At 44.4% G+C, this 19612-nt stretch overlaps 1 protein-coding gene across 3 annotated transcripts; it reads left to right on the top strand.

The window, feature by feature from the left end:
- Positions 1–658: 658 nt before the first annotated feature.
- On the top strand, positions 659–14978 carry ZNF507 (zinc finger protein 507). 3 transcript variants are annotated; one of them, XM_087940648.1, is made up of 8 exons: positions 659–746; positions 2916–3155; positions 3960–6016; positions 7316–7421; positions 8891–9005; positions 10101–10205; positions 12836–12998; positions 13407–14978. In XM_087940648.1, the coding sequence occupies exons 3-7, from the start codon at positions 3965–3967 to the stop codon at positions 12996–12998; spliced, it is 2541 nt and encodes an 846-aa protein (XP_087796774.1). In that variant the 5' UTR covers positions 659–746; positions 2916–3155; positions 3960–3964; the 3' UTR covers positions 13407–14978. The 3 variants fall into 3 exon arrangements, with proteins under 3 accessions (XP_087796774.1, XP_087796772.1, XP_087796773.1); XM_087940646.1 differs by having other exon boundaries at positions 12836–12970; positions 13407–14159; XM_087940647.1 differs by lacking the exon at positions 659–746 and adding an exon at positions 828–1035 and having other exon boundaries at positions 12836–12970; positions 13407–14159.
- The last annotated feature ends 4634 nt before the right edge of the window (positions 14979–19612 follow it).

The following is a 19612-nucleotide window of genomic DNA, read 5'->3' as shown; positions in this document are numbered from 1 at the left end:
TCTGGCAGGCTGATAAACTGAGGATCCCCTCTCCAGGGACAGGAAATGGTAGCTTAAGAGAGATGGATTTATTTATTTTATGTATTGATTTATTCAACCTCCCATCTCAACAAGTGACTCTTGTTGCAGTGAAGAGAATTAAAATGAAATGAAAACAAGTTACAAGAATCACAAGGCAAGCCAAGCAGCCTGGTGATCAAACCCCAATCCCCAGCAGTACAGTACAAACAAAAAGCGGTTGCCAGATAAAGATGTGCCCCCTCCCACACTTTGAGGTGTAGAAATGGACGTTCACACGACCCAAATGACCTGGCTCCCCAATATACGACCCCCACGCCCCACGCCAGGCTCGGATAGCTTTTAAAGCGGACCCGTCTTATAGCTCTGGTTACCGCACGGCTCACGGTACCAGAGAAGCGGGCCCGCTCGCTCCTCCCCCAACGAAGCGAGTTAAGAGCGTCGTGCGAACGCGAAGAGAGGGAGAGAGGGAGGGGGAAAGGGAGGGGGAGACAGAGCGCGCACGCGCGCTTCCCGCTCGGGCGGCCTCGCGCGCCTTCCGGTCTCTATGGTAACAGCTGGGCGGGGAGGGGGGGAGGAGGAGGAGGAGGAGGATGAGAAGGAAGAAGAGAAAGTCAGAGACGGAACTTTCACTCCCCGGTCACCTGACCTGGCCCCGCGGGGTCACGTGACCGCCTTTCCATCGTCGCCATTTTGAAGTGGAGTGGTTACCGCAGAGAAGAAGGAGGGTGAGAGAGCCGGGGTAGGGAAGGGAAGGGACGGGAAAGGGAGCCGTCGCCGGGGAAGCGGGCGGCGGGGACGAGGACGGGGACGGGAGGCCGGCGAGCCATCGGATAAGGGGGCAGCCGGGACCGGGGAGACAGCGAGGGAGCGAGGCGGGGGCGGGGAGGATCTCGAAAAAGGCTCTTCCCCTCCCGCGGCTCAGCCGGAGGGACCCCTCGGATGAAAGGGCTGCCGTTTTGCGGGGGAGACCGGCGGTTTGGGGGTCTCTCCAGAGCCCGTTTCGCCCGGCAGGAGGTGATTCTCTCCCCCACCCCCCATCCGCCTGCCTTCGGTTCACACGAGGGCGCTTGGCCAGGCTGGCTCCTTTCACGCCATAAGCCGAGCGTGGCGTGTTTCCCCGCGGGGTGAACCGCCGAGGTTAGGCTCGCTGCGGGGCAGAGACCCAGGCAAGGGGTAGATTCCCTCTCTGCGGGTAAGGGCGTCGTGAGAACAGACGGATGGCATGGGTGGGCTCTGAGTTGGTCCGACCCTGACGTTCGGTTTTTTTTTTGTTGTTGTTGTTCCCTTCGTTCTCCCCGAGTTTTCTCCACCCGCAATAAGTGGGTGTGGAGAATAATACAACCTTTTCCGTACGGATTTGAACCAAGCGACCTACCTATTCACTCAATAGGAGGTGCCTCCAGATGCCTGAGATTTACCCTTCTTAGAATTCCCAGCCGATAGAAGCGCTTGGCTGAGGATGTTTGGATTTGTAGCCCCAAACCCCTCTGGAGGTGTCAGGGCGCTGGGGGTAGAGACTGGTCCAGCCTGTCAAACTCCTTCCTTAATGGTCAATTGTGAAGATTCTGTTTGGCGGATTCCCCCCCATTCCTTGTCTTGCTATGGCAGGTAAATGCACCTGTCCTTCAAGATTTTTCCTGGTTTTATAGTGTGTGTTTTTTTCCCTACAAAGGTCCTCCCAATTGGTTAGGTGTGTGAGCTGACGATATTGCCATGCTAATAGGTCTTGAATTAAATTGGTGCCCCATATTAAAAACAAAAAACAAAATTAAAGGCTACAGCTTTAAAGTCTGTGTTTGAACCTTCCCCTAGAGCCAGTTTTTTGTAGCTTCATTAAAGGGTTTTAGTTAGCTTCAGTTCTCATACATTTTGCATACATCCTCTAACTTGTCCTTCCCTGTCCTCTTCTGCCTTGAAAACAAAGCACTAATTTTAAAATCCTATGTGAAATTATTTCCTGATTGAAATTATCCCACAGTTTAGCTTCAATTGAATTGTCATATATAAAAGGCTAGTATGAATGTAGCTACCGGTAGTTAGATTTAAGTATCTCAGGCTGTAAAAGGCCAATGAAGGAATTGGAAACCTGGGATTCTCCACTGTGTTGTCCAAATTTTTATTTTATTTTATAATTTTCCGACATAGGAAGTCATCACAACCAAATTCCAATCCACCTAAACTGTTTGAGTGCAGTATTATTAGAACCTCTCACTAGATTAATCAAAATGTTATTTCTATTGTGTGGCGCATTTAGTAACTTAAAGCGATAGACTTCTACCTATTTTCCTGTGAGGTAGATTGGGCTGAGAAAAAGTGACTTCCCCAGGTTCCCTAGTGACTATTTGAAACTGAACTCAAATCTAGAGTTCCCTGCTCCTGGTCCAATATATCAACCATGCTGCCTCTCTAAGCTGAAGACTATCTACAAATTGCAGTTAGCCAAGAATGATGGCATGGATAACAATATTGTTAGAATGTAAACTGTTGCTTACTGATTGCTTTCCAAGCTTATGCCAGATGCTTAGTTTTGGTGTGGTTGAAGGCCGTGTGGGTAATTTGCCCTAAATTTATGAAAGTCTTCATGAACCAGTTTGGGGTGCGATTAGGCTCAAAGCCAGCTGGATGACCATGAGCCAGTCACTCTCAGCCATTGGAAGAGGATACTGGCTGTCAAAGCCATCTCCGAAAATGTAGCCAGCAAAAAGGCAGGGTCTCATCCAGACTGTTGCCAAGAATCAAAGCTGATTTGAAAAGTAGGCTTTATACACTCCTCGGTCTTTAATAGATTACATTTTTATTTCTAAAGTAAAATAATGTTGCATGGTGCTGTAGAAAAGATGGTTTCTTTCTTCTACTCTAAAAAGATACTTAATCAACTCTTATTTTTGTCCCAGATTACTGCTATGAATGTTTTCAGTTAGCAAGAAGAGAGCGTTCACAAGGAAGATGCAAGTACTCAACTGACAGTTGTTCCGATGAACAGTGCTGTGCACTGGCACATGGGAACATCAGCAATAATCACCTGTAATAATAGAACAGGAGAGCAGCTAACAGGAGTGCTGGAGTCGGCAAAACGAAAAATTGTCTCTGAACCCTTTCCCTTTAAAACCATCTGTTACACTGGCAAGAACTTGGTAAGTCCATCATGTGAAAGATGATGATGATGATGTCCATTCAGTCATATCCAACTCTTGATTATTCTTCAGGGCAGGTCTCTGCACATCTTTGGATCTTGCGCTACTAGTTTGACTTTTTCTGTTGTTCTGGTTGGTGTCAGCTTTATTAGTGTCCAGCCTCTGTGTTCTCTGGTGGCCTAATTTCCTTTAATTGCTAACTCTTCCAAACGCAAATGCTTTCTCCAGTGAATTCCCCCACATGACATGGTCAAAGTAAGCGAGATGCGGCTTTGTGATTTTACCTGCTAGTGATAATGTCTGGGGTTATACACTCTGGAACTTGCTTGTTAGTCCTCTCTGCTGTCCAGAGAATACGCAGGAGCCTTTTCCTGCATCACATGCAAAAGATCATTTCTTAATTAAAGAAGCATCCTGTTCCTGTAGTTAATTGCACATAGTACTTCAAATTACTGATGATGAAACAGATCGTGTCATATACCAGTGGCCCCCAACCTTTTGGGCACCAGGGACCAGTTCCATGGAGAGAGGTTTTTCCACAGACTGGAGATGGCATGGTTTCAAATGCTGCCTTGTAGCCCACAGATGGGCCTTTGCTTGTTTGTGTGGTCTGGTTTCTGGCATGCCGTGTCCCGATGTTGATCCATGGACCGGGGGTTAGAGATCCCTATCATAGCCAGTAAAATGAAAAAGACATGTTTATAGCCCAAAAATATACATCTTTTTCTTCTCTGTACTTTACAAGCTGGAGGCTTCCATCTGTAGCCCAAGCATCAATTTATTGTTTGTTTATTGCCATTTTAGGTATTATGGAAGAAGGCGGTAACATCATTGCCCTAATCTCAAATCTGAGGGAGCAGGAAGCCGTCCTGATTTCCGAAGCCATCGTAAGCTCATCCGCAGAGAACGCCGATGACCCATTAAAGGGTAAACCTGATCCCCTCATCCAGGTCATCCAAAAGCTCAGCAAAATTGTCAAAAGCGAAAAGTCACAGAAATGCGTTTTGATCGGGGGGAAACGCTTGTACCCCGACACCCCCAGCCTTCCAGAGGCCCCACCCAAAGCCCTGGAATTGCCTGCTCTGGGCACCATCAACATAGAAGACTATTACACGATGGACGACCCTCCGCAGAGCAAGCGGAAGGTCCTTTGCTATGAGTGCAGCCTCTGCAAGTCGGTGTCGCCCACTCTTCCCCTCTTACAGGAGCACATCAAGCAACACGGTCAGCAGAACGAAGTCATGCTCATGTGCTCTGTCTGCAGTTTCACCACCCGGAGCGTAGAGGATTTTGAAACTCACATTCGAAGTCACCCGGAGAACAGCAGCAAAATCCACGCCCTGTTGAAGGAAGAGCATTGCATCGGCCCTTCGGGCACCGCTTTGCCTGGGCCAGTCGAAAAAGTCATCATCGGCAGCGATCATGAGATGACACCTCCCCAAGGGCCTGAGAAAGGGAGGCGGAAATGGTACACTTACGAGCAATACGGCATGTACCGGTGCTTGATTTGCAGCTACACGTGTGGACAGCAACGAATGTTGAAAACGCACGCTTGGAAGCATGCGGGCGAGGTGAATTGCTCCTATCCCATATTCGAGGAAGAAAAAGAGCAGGCCACCTTGCCGGATTCTGCCATGTTGGATACCGTCGTCCTGTCCCTCGACAATAACGAGCCGGGGCTCTGCAATAACCAGCCCGTACAACTTCGCATTTGCAGCCCCGAGCCGGTGGCTTTCAAAACTGAATCGCCCATCAAAGAAGAGCCATCCCTCGGTCAGCCAGCTGCGCTTTCCCCTGCAGACCAATTATCGGAGGAGAAGGCGTCGCATGAAGATCTTGAGGCGGATCACTTGGGGGCTGACAGCTTGCTTTCTTCGGCCCAGAAAATCATCCACTGCAGCCCCAACAAAAAGGGCCATGTCAACGTCATTGTGGAGCGCCTGCCCAGTGCCGAAGAGCCCGTCTTGCAGAACGACGTCATGGATAATGTCTTGCATTACTCCGTGGGCGCCGCCCCCGAACACCCGCCGGCTGGGCGGGATGCGTCGGATGACGTTTATCACATGGATAAGAATTCGATTGAAATCGAAGAAGTTATCATTGGGTGGAGCAGCACGGAAAAGGCCGAAGATAACCCGAATCCCAGCCGGGCTAAAACGGCCGACGAAAATGCTCCACCTGCCCGGAGGAGAACCAATTCAGAGTCTTTGAGGCTGCACTCGCTCGCCGCCGAAGCCCTGGTTACGATGCCAATCCGAGCCGCGGAGCTTGCTCGATCCAGCTTCCGGGCTTTTGCCGACGTCAACCCTTTAAGCTCAGAGACTGGGCAGAGGCCTCCCGACGGTGGCTATTTAGGCCATTCTAAACGGATTGCCTCCCTGAAGACGGAGGAACTGGGTAGCCTGAACCAAGAGGAAAGGGCTTTCGTGGAACTGCAGAAGGATAAACCGGAGCTCCCCGAAGGCCCCATTAAAATGGGCATCAGCATGTCGCTGCTGACCGTGATTGAGAAGTTGAAAGAGAGGACGGACCAGAATGCCTCCGACGACGACATTTTGAAGGAGCTGCAGGATAACGTTCAGTGCCAACCGTCGGGGGATGCCAGCGTGCTTGGGAGCAGTCTGGTGGAATACATCCCTGACGCGGAACGGCCCTTCCGGTGTCGCCTGTGCCACTACAGCAGCGGCAACAAAGGCTACATCAAGCAGCATTTGCGGGTCCATCGGCAGAGGCAGCCTTACCAGTGCCCGATTTGTGAGCATGTGGCCGACCACAGCAAGGATTTAGAAAGTCACATGATCAATCACTGCAAAACCCGAATGTACCAGTGCAAGCAGTGTGAGGAATCCTTTCATTATAAGGTGAGCAGCTGCGCTTTGCGTTCATCAAACGCCCAGCCCTTGGGGGCGGGGCTTAGAATTCAAGTGAATTGGTGGGGTGGCAAGTATGTTATCCTCTGCTCGTTTAATACAACCCACCGCTGTGGTTTCTAATTGTGGTCCCGCTTGTGGGGACCTCTGGGACTTGTGCAAAACACAGAACATAGAATAACAGGGTTAGAAGGGACCTTGGAGGTCCTCTAGTCCAACCCACTGTTCCTCAGCAGACCCTATAACCTTTCCAGACAAATAGCTGTCCACTCTCTTCTTGAAAACCTCCCGTGATGGAGCAGCCCCAACTCTGGGAGGCAAACTATTCCCATTCACTCGCTGTCAGTAGAATGTCATTGTTCTTCCTGTCAGGAAATTTCTCCTTAGTTCCAAGTTGGATCCATTGCTTCTTGACCTGCCTTCAGGTACTTTGGAGAACGGGTTGACCGCTTCTTCTCTTGGAAGCCCCTCAAGTATTAGAAGAATGCTATCATACCATACCCTGGTTCTTCTCTTTATTAGACTAGACATACCTGAACCCTGCAGCTGTTCATCATGGTATGTTTCTTTCTAGCGGTAGCTTGGCAAAGCAATGGAGTGGTGGCAAGCAGTATTGCAAACAAAACTTTTTTTCAGGTTGTCAAAAATGATTAATCCTTTAGAATTAATCATCTTTATTAGATTTCTATATGGCTGCAATCATTGGTGCATTGTTTTTAATAATCACACATGAGTCAAGCAAATGTAGTTTGTTTAGATTAGCCTTTTCCAAATTTAGAAATTTTAAAAAATGTGTGGACTTCAACTCCCAGAATTCTGAACTTGTGAACTCAACATGCCAGGCTAAGTTAAATTGGGGAATTCTGGGATATGAAGTCCGTATACCTTAAAAGTTGCCAGGTTTGAAAAACACTGTTTTAGATTGAAAATTATCTCCAGTTATCTCGTAGGATTTCCTATAACCCCTCTTATTGTATGCAGTAACTTCCCCCACATTCTCTTCACCAGGATTAGGTATTGACCAAGTTTACACAGTGGCACCTCATGCTGTGTGAACTAAGCTGTTTCGACTTTTAAACTATGACCGACAACCTAGCAAGATGGAAGCATCCAACCCATGTGGGTTCAGTTATCAAACTGCTGTTAAAAGTGTGGCTTTGAGTCATGCGCGGACATTGTTAGTTCATCCACTGTCATCAATGCTTACGGCATAAAAGAATGCCCAACTGAGTTTGGAGTTAGGGATTAACAGCATTGTTTTAACATTGATGCGACTGTTTTGTGTTCCAGAGTCAGCTGCGCAGTCACGAAAGAGAACAGCATTGTCTCACAGATACATATGCAACCCCAACGTTTGACGGCTTAATGGCTTGCAGTGAAGCAGATGAAAGAGTTGGTACTGTCTATCTCATTGGCTAGTTTTGTGGGTTGGATTGGGTTCCTTTTGTACACCGTGGCCTGGGTGATTGTGAGAATGGCCAGGATGTTCCTTCTCTCTCTCTCTCTTGGTACCCTCCAAAATGCTGCACTACTCATCTCTTTGGCTCCGCTGACTGACAGTTTCAGGAGTTATAACATGGTAGATCGAGAGCAGTGTTTCTTCATCTCAAGAGACTTTTAAGAGCCGTGGACTTCAACTCCCAGAATCCCACGAGTCTTAAAGTTTGCTGAGTTTGAGAATCGTTGGTCTAAAGCTCCGGGATCTCCAAACGGGGCCACTTTAAGACTGGTGGACTTCAACTCCCAGCATGAACTCCCACTCAACTCCCAAGGTGTCTGGGGAATTCTGGGAGTTGAAGTCCACAAGTTGCCAAGCTTGGAGACGCCTGCTCTAAAGGGTGCCAGTTTGCAAGAAGGCCATTGTAAATTCATCCTTTATTTCTCCAGTTGCACAAATAGAATCTGATAATTGTGGGGAGAAAGATTCCTTGGAGAATTGAGAGAGGGGAATGTTCCTCAGCTACCCTTATTTCAGGCCTTTTGTCACTGAATAATGATGAATTATTTGAGGGTGGGATGTTCTTTTTCTTATTCCTTCATCTGGATGCAGAGATTAGTGTTTGTCTGCATTTTTTCTTGATTGCTCATTGCTTTTTTTTTTTTTTAAAGGGAGGGTGTAGGGTTTTTTTCCTGCCTGGTTAGTATCTTAAAGTATCTTTTTATTTGAAAAGCTCATGTCAGAAGCCTGCCTTCACTTAACACCATTTCCTTTTTAATTGTATTCATTAAAAGAGAACGCTAGCTTTCCGAAGCATTTTGGAAGCCCTTTGCAATCAAATTAAGATACAATTGCAGGAAGGAAACCCTCTTGTCAAACAGATGCCGCCTCTATAAAAAAACCCCAAAGTTTATGGCACAGCAGCTGCTTGCACGTCAATCCCTTGAGCCAGGAACATGCCTTCCCTGCTTAGAAAATCACGGTGGCTGCACTTATAAACATTAAAGGGATTCGATCTGCCAAATTGCAGGCAGCCGGCAGGCAGCAGAAGTAGCCTGCAAGACTGCACTCTTAACCACTGTGCCACCGCAGCTCATTGAAAGACCATTGAAAGGCAGCATCCCTTAAAAACTGTGGTAATGAAAGCTGCCGATCTACATGGTTGGAAAGGATGAAGAGGATAAGTTCACCAAGGCCACCCAGAGTTTATCTTGATAGCAAGATAGACAGCCTATAAATTTAATAAAGAAATAAGTAGCTGGTCAACAGCATAGCTCAGCTTACCTTTCCCTGTCAGTGGGCTGTGCTTCATGGTGTCCTTCCCCGTATTTTATTTGCAGCTTAGAGGGTCCTCACGGGCATCTAATTAGGCCTGGTGGAAACCAGTGTTGAAGGAGAACCAATGTCTTCTGATGTTCTTGTTACAGGGGACAAGATTTCAGTCCAGAAACTTTACCGTTGCGACATTTGTGATTACACAAGCACAACGTATGTTGGCGTGAGGAATCACAGACGGATTCACAACTCGGATAAGCCATACAGGTGAAGATAATCTGTATTTTAAGCCGATTTTGTTTTGTTTGTTTCTTAATGCGGCAACCGGCAGGTAATTTGAACTATTCTGATTTTGAAGAAGGGCATAAATAAACGATCAGAGATTTCTTCTTGAAATAGAGTCCTCCATCCTTCTGCGCACTGTTTCCTACGCATCTGCTTGCCATAGGTATTGCCTGTTTTCATTGGCAGAATTCAAACCTAAATTTTACCCACTAAATTATTAAATCAAGTGGGTTAAGCCTGGCTTTTTAGAGAGTCCCATTTGCAAAAGACACGTGAACGCTTAGAATATTCCATTTAAAACGTTCAGAGAGAGCTTGAAAGCAGTCAACTGAGGTTTGTCAAGCCAAAGTCACCTCTCAGGAACATTTCAGAGATTGCATTCTAAAGTAAGGCAAGGCTTGAGATGTAAATAAATCTGAATCTGCTTTTTCATCTAATTGTTAAATTCAGTTACAGGGCTACGGTCCATATATTTCCCCATCCTGTCATAGTGAACAATTTAGCAGCCATTTTTGCAAAGGCTGTGGGGTTTTCAGACTTTGGCAGATCACTGTCTCTCTGCTTCCTTGCTTAAATAGGTTGCCAACATCTGGAATGGACTCTTGACTTGTGATTTTGCAATCTTAATGGTAGCTGTCCAGTAGTGGGATTCAAATTTTTTTGCTACCTGTCATGCCCATTGATGGGTGTGGCAGGGGAAGGTTACTGTAAAATCTCCAGTCAGAGGTGGGATTTGCCAGTTCTCCAAACTACTCAAAATATTCACTTCGGGTTCTCCAGAACTGGTCAGAACCTGCTGAATCCCACCTCTGCAACCTTCTCTTAATAAACTTGACCAGCCTTTCGCCGACGGTTGCTTCCAGAATCCCCCAACCAGAATTTTCTTTCTATCCCATCAGAAAGTGAGTTGGGAAGTAAAGGAAAGCCACGTTTGACTTTTGGGTTGCAAGTGATCAAACCTGGAAGCGTTGCTAATTTTCCAAAACATTTTTTTTCTTTAATATTTAACGCTGGGGCCTTAAAATGCCAAGGGGGCGCAAGACTGTTGGAGTCAACCCTTTCTTTGCTTTTCTTCAGATGCCGCGTCTGTGACTTCGCCACCACAAGTATGAATAGCTTGAAGTGTCACATGAGGCGCCACCCACAGGAGCACCAGGCAGTGCAGTTAACGGAGCAGTTCAAGTAGGTTACAAACAGCTCACTGAGACAGCGGCAGCCATCTTGTTCTGTGGCTAAATAACAGGGTCACAACTCCGCAGGTTTCTTTGCCTCTGTTCTTAGTGCTTGGTCTGTCTCCCTTTTTAGTCGTCGTGTTGCCGTCAGCAACCCAAACATTAAGAAAGCTTCAGGCTGTGGATAAGCTCTAATAAGAACGATTCTTCAGCTGAACACGGCTCTCAGATTTATTAGAAGAGACCTGTAGCCACTGACGGATGAAGAAAATGCACTGTGCATTATCTCTTGAGCTCCAGAATGCATTCTGAAGATTGTTCAGCTCCATCTAGAGTAGGGGAATCAAACTCGATTTCATTGAAGGCCGCATCAGGGTTGTGTTTGGCCTCGGGGCCAGGTATGCATGGCCAGCTCAACGTCACTTGTGTTAGGGGCCCCCCTGAGCTCTGTTTTTGCTGGCAGAGGCACAGCAGGCCAGTCCGCTGTGTCCAGGGTGGCCCCTTGGGCCAGATCTAAGTGCAGGCCTGGAGTTTGACACCCCTGATCTAGATCAACCAGGCGTTAGAGATGAAATGTTGACAAGTATTGCATTTGGATGCCTTGAGTGGCGTTGCTAAGATTTGTAGTGTTCTATCTGGAAGACCACTTTCATCCTTTAGGAGCTGCGGTGGCGCAGGGGTTAGAATGCAGTACTACAGGCTGCTTCTGCTGACTGCCAGCTGCCTGCAATGTGGCAGTTCGAATCTCACCAAGCTCCAGGTTGACTCAGCCTTCTGTCCTGAAGTGGGTAAAATGAGGACCCAGATTGTTGGGGGCAACATGCTGGCTCTGTAAACCGCTTAGAGAGGGCTGTAAAGCACTGTAAAGCAGTATATAAGTCTTAAGGGCTATTGCAGTCGCAGGCTAACTCTGCTCACTGCCAGGGGTTCGATCCTGATTGGCTCAAGGTTGACTCAGGCTTCCATTCTTCTAAAGTCAATAAAATGAGGATCCTGATTGTTGGGGGCAACATGCTGGCTCTGTAAACCGCTTAGAGAGGGCTGTAAAGCGGTATATAAGTCCAAGTGCTAATGCTGTTGCTATCCTTCTTTCAACCATCACATTCCAAAGTCTCTCCTAGAAAGAATGCCCCAGCCCTTTTAACCGGAGCTCCATGTAACGTTCTGTTACTGAGCTTATTGATTTGTTTCACTGAGTAATCTTTTGAAAGATTAGGTATCCGGTCGTCCCCCCAATTTATCAATTATTTGGTAGTACAGGTAGCCGTCCACTTACAGCCATTTCTTTCGTAACCCTTCAAAGTTACAACAGCACTGAAAAAGTGGCTTATGACCATTTTTCACATGACTATTGTAGCATCCCCATGGTCACACATGATCAAAATTCACATGCTTCGCAACTGACTCAAATCAGCTGCCGTGTCCTGGGGTAATGTGATCCAGTTTTGCAACCTTCGGAGAAGCAAATGCAACGGGGAAGCCAGATTCAATTAACGACTGTGTTAACTGCAGTGATTCACTTAACAACTGTGGCAAGAAAGGTCGTAAAACAGGGCAAAACTCCCTTAGCACCTGTCTTGCTTAGCAGTGGAAAATTTGGGTTGAACTGTGGCCGAACATCGAGGGATACCTGCTTTAGAGAGAGCCAGTCTGGTGTAGCCTTAACAACAACAGTCTACAAAGTGAGAGTTTTAGTCTGCCTTAGTTAGCTGGGTGATTTTTAGGCCGGTCCCTCTCTCAAAACCCTAGGAAGGAGGAGATAAGGACAAACCACTCCTTTGAATGGCCAGGGATAAATCTAATTTGAAGCACAAAAAGAAAAAAATAATCTTAGAGCAATAGACATCTTCTCCATTTTAACCAGATTCAGCCTTTGATCTTCTGAAAATTCATATTCTCAGTTCCTGAGAATATGGGATGTCCCCTACAATTTCTGCATCCTGAAAAGTCCATTTTATTACTGTGTTTCCCAGAAATTACAACCCAACCCGAAAGTAAATCCTAGATTGATTTTTTACATATGCACCCTACCCCCAAAATAAGCCCTAATTAAGACCCCCCCCCCCTGCCCACTCCAGGGTTCACAAGTAAAAATTAAGCTACGGTGGAGATGGAGTGGGGCCCTGCCCTACTGCTTATGTTTGGACAGTTGCAGCCAGGCCTCGCACACCCCGACACCTGTCTTGCCAGCCCATTTCTTCTGCACCCAGCAAGGCTTTCCTGAAGGCCTCTCTAGCGGATAATAAAGCTCCGATCGGCTTTGCTGTCTGCAGAAGAAATTCCTGAAGGCCTCTGACAGGAGGCTGGGGGTGACGCGCAAGTGAGATGAGTCAGTGGATGACATTCCCTCCCCAAAAATAAGACCTAGTGCCTTTTTTGATGGCAAAAAAAATATATGACAAGGTCTTATTTTCGGGGAAACACGGGTAGCTAATCTGTAATCTTATAGGTAGGGCTATATATTTGCCCTGAGACAGAATTAAAGTTAGAGGAGGAACCCTAGTCGAGGTTCTTTAAAATGATACTTAAACTGCAATTCCAGATAAGCCGGGCTTAAATGAAAAATAGAGTACTGGTCTGAAAATAATGCTTTGCTGTAGTATCTGTTTACACTTGCAATAACTTTTGCATCCCTTTCAGATGTTCTCTCTGTGGATATGTATGCAGCCACCCTCCTTCCCTGAAGTCTCATATGTGGAAACATGCAAGTGATGAAAACTATAATTACGAACAAGTGAATAAAGCTATTAATGATGCAATATCACAAAGCGGCAGGTGTGTGCGATCGGCAGTCCCCGTTTAGGTTTGTGACACCAGATTCAATCCAAAATCACGATGAAAAGATAACCCTTTTAATCTCCTGGTTTGAGAGAAGAAATGTAATCAGAAATGAGGGAGGGAGGGATGATGAAAATGGATGCTTTTGCTAGCTGACCTCTTGTTTTTTACTTTATTTATTTATTAATTTTATTTGCCACCCACCTGGCTGGCCGGGACAACTCTCCTTATGCCAAACTTTTAAACCTCTCTTTAAAAAAAAACCAAGAGGCTATTTAATAACAGTTTGAAGATAACATTGCAGCCCTTTTGAGGAAATGCAGAATATAACTTACAGGTCATTTTTCAGTATTGCGTGTAGTATTGAACAATCCTCCCATCTCTTGAGCGTTCGTGAATGAACAATAAGCAACTTTTTCCCTTTGTCTTGTAGGCTACTGGGTCAGCTTACTGGGAAGAAAGTAACCAAAACTTTGGAAGGCGATGCCATTCCTTTCACCAGTAGCTCCGAAGGTTTGTCTTTTTCAAACTCTCCTAAGCCGACAGCGAACAAAATAATGATTTCTGACCACCATCAGGATCAACCTTCTACAACCAATACCTCAAGCAATTCAGAGAAGGCCGCAGGCCTGTCCTACCTGGGCTCAGAATACTGTGTTCTGCTCTTCTGCTGTTGTATCTGTGGATTTGAGTCCACCAGCAAAGAGAACTTGTTGGACCACATGAAAGAACACGAGGGGGAAATCATCAACATCATTCTGAACAAGGACCATGCAGCAACTCCAAGTATAAACTAAACTCAATGTTTCTCCACCTTGGCAGCTTGGAAGATGTGTGAACTTCCAACTCCTAAAATGCCCCAATCAACCTTGCTGGCTGGGAATTTCTGGGCAACTCCCAGAAATCCCCAGCCGCACATCTTCAAATTGCCTAAGTGGAAATACATCAAGCTAGAGAAAGTTCCCTTCGCTCTGGATCTCCAACTTTGCCTGCAAGACTTGCTAAATCAAAGAACTTAGGAATAAGCATGTATGTATATGTACATATTTATTTGCTCAAAGTGCTTTTCTTCAGCAAGCCTTTGTTCCTGCCTCCATCCCGAAGCCTGTGTTATCTGCAGAAGAGCAGATTATTTTACAAGTTTTTGAAGAAACCCTGACATGATAATGCTGCGTTTACAGTAAAATAATAATAATAATAATAATAATAACCCAGAAGTTACCTTCTACCCACAGAACTATTTTTTATGCCTATTATTAACCCAAATGATAGTGGTGTAGAGAATTCACCGTGAGGAATTAACAGAAAAGGGGATTTAGCCTTTCTACCTAGAAATGCATCCAGAGGGCATAAAATCTGCTTCAGGTAAGTGTTAAAAGAAAACCATCTTGATACGACCGTAAAGCAGCCATTTCTGAGGACAGAAGCCTTTGTTAGTTCTTAGGCTTCCTATCACAACCAATGGTTTTCCAGGCAAAACCTCTCTTTTGCTGCGTCAAGCGACATAATATAAGTTCTGCCTCCTGGTACAATATTTGGCCGCTTAATTCTTTTCTTCGATGTGATAGGAAAGGAAGTATGTCATTGGACCCTCTTTAAGCAAATTTTTCTGTACTACCTGTACATAGGTTAAGCAGATATTTATTAGTATTTCATTTCAGTGTGCTTAAGCATGGATAATTTTAGAAGGGCCACAAGATACAAGATAAAAGGTTAATCCAACTCCGAAGCAGTGCAGTGAAAGGGATCTATCTATTTCTCCCTCCATTCTTCCTTCTCCCTCCCTCCCTCTCTCTCTCTCTCTCATCAAATAACATTGCAAAATCTCTATACAAAAGTCCATTGCAACTCTAAGAGGAAAAAAAATACCCTGCTGGATTTAGCACCTGAAAACAAACAGGTCCTTCCCAGTCTCAGGCAGCTTTTAATCTGACGGAGGGATTGTTCCATCAAAATGAGACCGAATGTTAATTTCACTCCTTGCTGTTCCTTTCTCATCTCTCTCTCTCAAAAAAACCCCCCAACACCCCAGGAAGATTAAAGGCATCACAGAGCTCAGCTAAGAACACACAATTTTGTGCGTTCTTAGCTGAGCTCTGCTGTTCTTTCTGGCACCTTGTGACATTACACTCTTAGGATTTGGCAGGTGTTACAACCTCTTTTGTCCCTCAGGCCAGAGTGGTCTCCATTCTTGCCAACTTTAAGATTTATGGACTACAACTTCCAGAGTTCCTCAGCCAGCCATGCTGGCCTGGGAATTCTGGGAGCTGAAGTCCACAAGTCTTGAAAATGGCCAAGTTTGAAGATCCCTGTCTTACGCCATGGATTTCTTCCTCCATCAGTGATTTCTATGCCAATGACAGAATCTCATCTCGTTATTACAAAACCAATGTTATTCTTTGTATGAAACATAGTTGGGTGCTTCCTTTTAACAGTTCTCTCTCCGCTCATGTCACGCCTCTACTGCATTTCCTTTCACTCAAGTAGCTGATTGCTTACAGTGCAGTTGATATGCGGTTTTGAATTATTTTGCAAGACTTGTGGGATATATTCCTTCTCTATTTATTTATCTATTTATATTTGTATTTTAGCAAAGTTAAAACCTCAACAGTTTTTACGGTGCTACTGGAGTTGGGTGTCTTTTTTCCCTGCCCTCGCCCCAAATATTTCTGGAGTGTGAAGTTAGGCAAATGGAAAACTTGGTGTAAATAATTTTCAAGCTTTAAATGCTGAATGGGGAATAGTTCTTGAAAGCATTTCATATTACCCAATGTCGGATTTCTCCTTTTTGCATTCTTTTAATACTGTATATTGTTTCTTTCTGAACTATATGCAGCAGTACCTTGAAAAGAGAGCGTTGTAGTAGTCTGGGAGTCCCCAAATTTGGCGACTTTTAAGACTTGTGAGGATTCCAACTCCCAGAATTCCCCAACCACCATGGCTGGCTGAGGAATTCTGGGAGTTGAAGTCCAGAAGTCTTAAAAGTTGACAAAGTTTGGAAGTCCCTGCATGGTCCAAATTTGAGAAGAACCTACTGCCCATCGTTATCTGGCACCTACTCTTGCCAAAAGAAAAAGAAAAATCGGAAGAAAATTCTGATCTTTCCCTTGCTGGACCTTTTACTTTTAAATGAGATACAATCTACCACCAAACAAGTTGCCCATTTTTGATTTACAGTAATACTCCAGGTTAGGATTACAGTTAGATAGGATGTAGAATGTGGCTGTTTCCAAGTTTGTCCTTTAGGGCAGTTTTTCTCAGTCACAATCGCTTTAAGCTGCATGGATTTGAATTTAGGGAATTCTGGGAGTTGAAGCCCATGCAAAGTAGCTGAGGCGGAGAAACTTTTTTTTTTAAGGAACAGAAGAGGTGTCCAACCTTGGCAACTAAGACTCGTGGACTTCAAGTCTTAAAATTGTTAAGGTTAGACATTCCTCATCTAAGTAAAATTTTTTAAAAATGCATTTTTAATTTCCCCTTTCAAGCCATGGTAGCTGTCCTTTGTTTATTTTCATTCTTCACAATAGATCATGCCTCTTTAGTACACTACAATAAAATTGTGAAAGTATAAGCTTACAGTATATAACAGCAGTGAAGTTCCTACTGAAGTCAGCTATTAATTTTTAGGCATGTATTTTTTAAAAAAAATGAACAAGGAATAAAGAAGTGCATTTTCTGTATGTAATCTTTAACTCGCATTGTTAAATAACTCAGAGATTTTTTTTTAAAGAAATTAAGTGACTAGTCAGTACTAAAAGAGTGACATTACCTTTATTTGCACAAAAAGCCAACCAATTTTAAACTGACATTCTTCAGTCTGGAGCCTGAAAGGAGTTTATTGATCATGTTACTTGCCTTGGTGGGGGCGGGGATGTTGAGATGTACCTTATTTGGATATATTGAATTTCTTTTTTATCAAAAAGCACTTTTCGGATATATAGCATGTCTTCTTTTCAGTTTTTAGATATTGGTAAGATGATGCTTAGACTTGCTAATTATACTGTTTGCTTTAATTTATGTAGGAGCTGAACTCAGTGCTCTGAATTAAAAAGTAGGCTTTAGTTTCTAGTTCTTACGGATAAACTTCCCATTTATACTTCAAGCTGCAGGTATTTATATACTCTTGTTAGGGAAAAGAATTTATGGAGAAGAGTTAAGAGAGCCACCTTGTTCTGTAATAGCCTCCAGTTGTATCCAAGGAATTGTATTGAATACATGCTATGCTAAAAAAAAACCCAGCATGCTTCCTTATTTGAGCTAATCAACTGAATCACCCAGTTGTAAAACTCTGCCAAGAACAGAGTAGAAAAATATTAGAAGTGGTTGAAATGACATTTGCACTCACTGGATATTTGTGCACGACAAATATTATGTAGAGTAAGGCACATATAAACCTACCCTCCCCCTTAAAAAGCAAGCCTGGATTTGCATTTTTCCCCCCTAGGAAATGCTAGCCTGTAGATGGTTTGGTCTTTATATATATGCAGATATTATGCAAACATGGCTTGAATCTTAGTGGATGCGAAAATAAACCAGACATCTAGGATACAGGAAGCACCAGTGCCTCTTTGCTCTCCTGTCTGAGTAGACTAAAACCTTCAGTCTGAGCTCATTCCATACGATTGCATTAAATATACTTCCCTGGAAAACGGAATATTATACTAAACAGGGCCCTGCTTCCACAATTAAGTATGGCATTAGCGGCTTGGCCGAGAGAGGCTATTTTACAGCTTCACACGGCGCCTTTCCCTTGAGAGACAAGTGAAGTAACTGCCAGTTTCTGAATTTTAAAGCTCTTATTTAATCACTAAATAAATGAATAAAATGTACAGTCGGTGCTCAAAGTAATGTTAAAAATATATTTAATAGGCTTTTCCAGTTGATATTCATGAGCATGGATACATTTATATTTTTGTAAGAAAAAGAATTGTAATATGACGGCACTGCTTTTTATAGCCAAAGTATAAAACGTATAGAAAACTGACACGTAGAAGACCACAGACCTTGTTGTTGTTCTTTTTTCTTTCCCTCTCTCTCTCTCTCTCTTATTGTTTCTTACTGATAGGATGGCTTATTTTGTAAGATCCGCACATTAAACTGCATGCCTTAAACTCTCTTTAGAATTGTCTTGTTTAGAAACGACGGAAGCAGGCTTTGTATAGAGCTACTTTTGACTACCTTACAAGATACTGAACAACAGTTAGAATAATTTATTTTACTTTTACAGAAGTTTTGTCATGTATTGACTAATTGTATTTTGGTAATAAACTCCTTTGTTGATTACATTGGTAAGCAGGCTCTTGATTTACTGTGAGATGAACCACTGGAAAAACAAAGAAAGCAAAGTGGTGAAACTCCCATTTTTATGTTGTGTTGTTTTTGTTTTGTTTTTTAATTCATAGCCGGCAATCTTGTTAATCTCTTAAGAGCAAAAGTAGATGATGATTTTGTTTCGTTTTACACGGAAACCTTCCCCAGCTCTCGCAACCTGAAAGGCATTCCACAAAGAAAAGTGAATTGGTCACAGAAGATTAACAGTACAAAGGAAACCGGATCTACCATCTGCCAGTTCTACATCTGGAGCCAAGTTGCACAAGGAAACCTTACAACGGTTCTACTTCCTTTGAGAAATTATGAACTCTAGCAATTTAACTCAACATGGGAAGACCATGCCAACCCATGGCTGAATCACACTTTGTTCCACAAACCCACAACTACGTGGGTTCATCTAATGTGACACTCGAACCCTAAAGTGAACCACATGTTTAATACCGGTTAATAACAGTTCCAGAGGAACTGGGTTCACAGATCAGGCTTAATCCAGACTAGGATGTTTGTCTGGGGTGGGCCTTTGGACAGCTGCCTAAAGAAAGCTTGCCCAGTAGTTCGAATATGACTCTGAGTTCTTGTTGCCATGCCCAGCTAAGAGGTAGTCCAAAAGGAGCTTTTTTCCAAGAGGCTGAGTGGACTTCCTTGTTTTTCTTTTAAAAGACATTTCGCTACTCATCCAAGAAGCGTCTTCAGCTCCGATGATGGGGAATGGAAGGATTTTGACCACGCAGTTAGAGTGGAAGAAGCTTCTTGAATGAGAAGTGAAATGTCTTCAAAGTAAATCCAGAAAGTCCAAATGGAAAAAGCACCTTTGGGACAACCATGAACTGGATGACTGAGAACTCCAGACATTCAGCTAAGAGCCGGTTTGATGCAATGGTGAAGGTATCAGGCTAAAAACCGGGAGGTTTGTGAGTTCTAGTCCTGCTTTAGGCACGAAGACAGCAGGGTGACCGTGGGCCAGTTACTTTCTCTCAGCTCTGGAAAGGAGGCCATGGCCAACCGCTTCTGAAAGCCTTGCCAAGAAACCAAACTCTGTCCAAAAATTGGACATGGTTGAAGGAAGGACAGGGAAGGTAGCATCTAAATAATCTTGAGAGCGCAAATGCAAAAAAGCAATGAGTCGGATTTGCTTAACATCTGGACGGGAGACCACCACGAATCTGCTGCACCAGGTCATCCTCAGGACTTACAAAACTGTTCATTTAGTGCCCGGTTCCAAGTTACAAATGGCAGGGGGTGGGGAGGTGCCTTAGGTCCGTTTTTCACACTTGCAACCATCGCAGCATCCCCAATGGGTCCCGAGCT

Source organism: Pseudonaja textilis, chromosome 11, assembly GCF_049901715.1.
Source record: "Pseudonaja textilis isolate UNSWEBS1 chromosome 11, rPseTex1.2, whole genome shotgun sequence".
Lineage (NCBI taxonomy): Eukaryota > Metazoa > Chordata > Lepidosauria > Squamata > Elapidae > Pseudonaja > Pseudonaja textilis.
The sequence above is the reverse complement of the archived record's forward strand: the minus strand, read 5'-3'. Positions and strand labels throughout refer to the sequence as shown.

Excerpts from the sequence above, each read along its gene's own strand:
- ZNF507 (XM_087940646.1), top strand. The coding sequence starts at position 3,965 with ATGGAAGAAGGCGGTAACATCATTGCCCTAATCTCAAATCTGAGGGAG. Across the intron at positions 6,017-7,315 it reads AGGAATCCTTTCATTATAAG|AGTCAGCTGCGCAGTCACGA; the intron begins GTGAGCAGCTGC and ends TTTGTGTTCCAG. Across the intron at positions 12,971-13,406 it reads GCAATATCACAAAGCGGCAG|GCTACTGGGTCAGCTTACTG; the intron begins GTGTGTGCGATC and ends TTTGTCTTGTAG.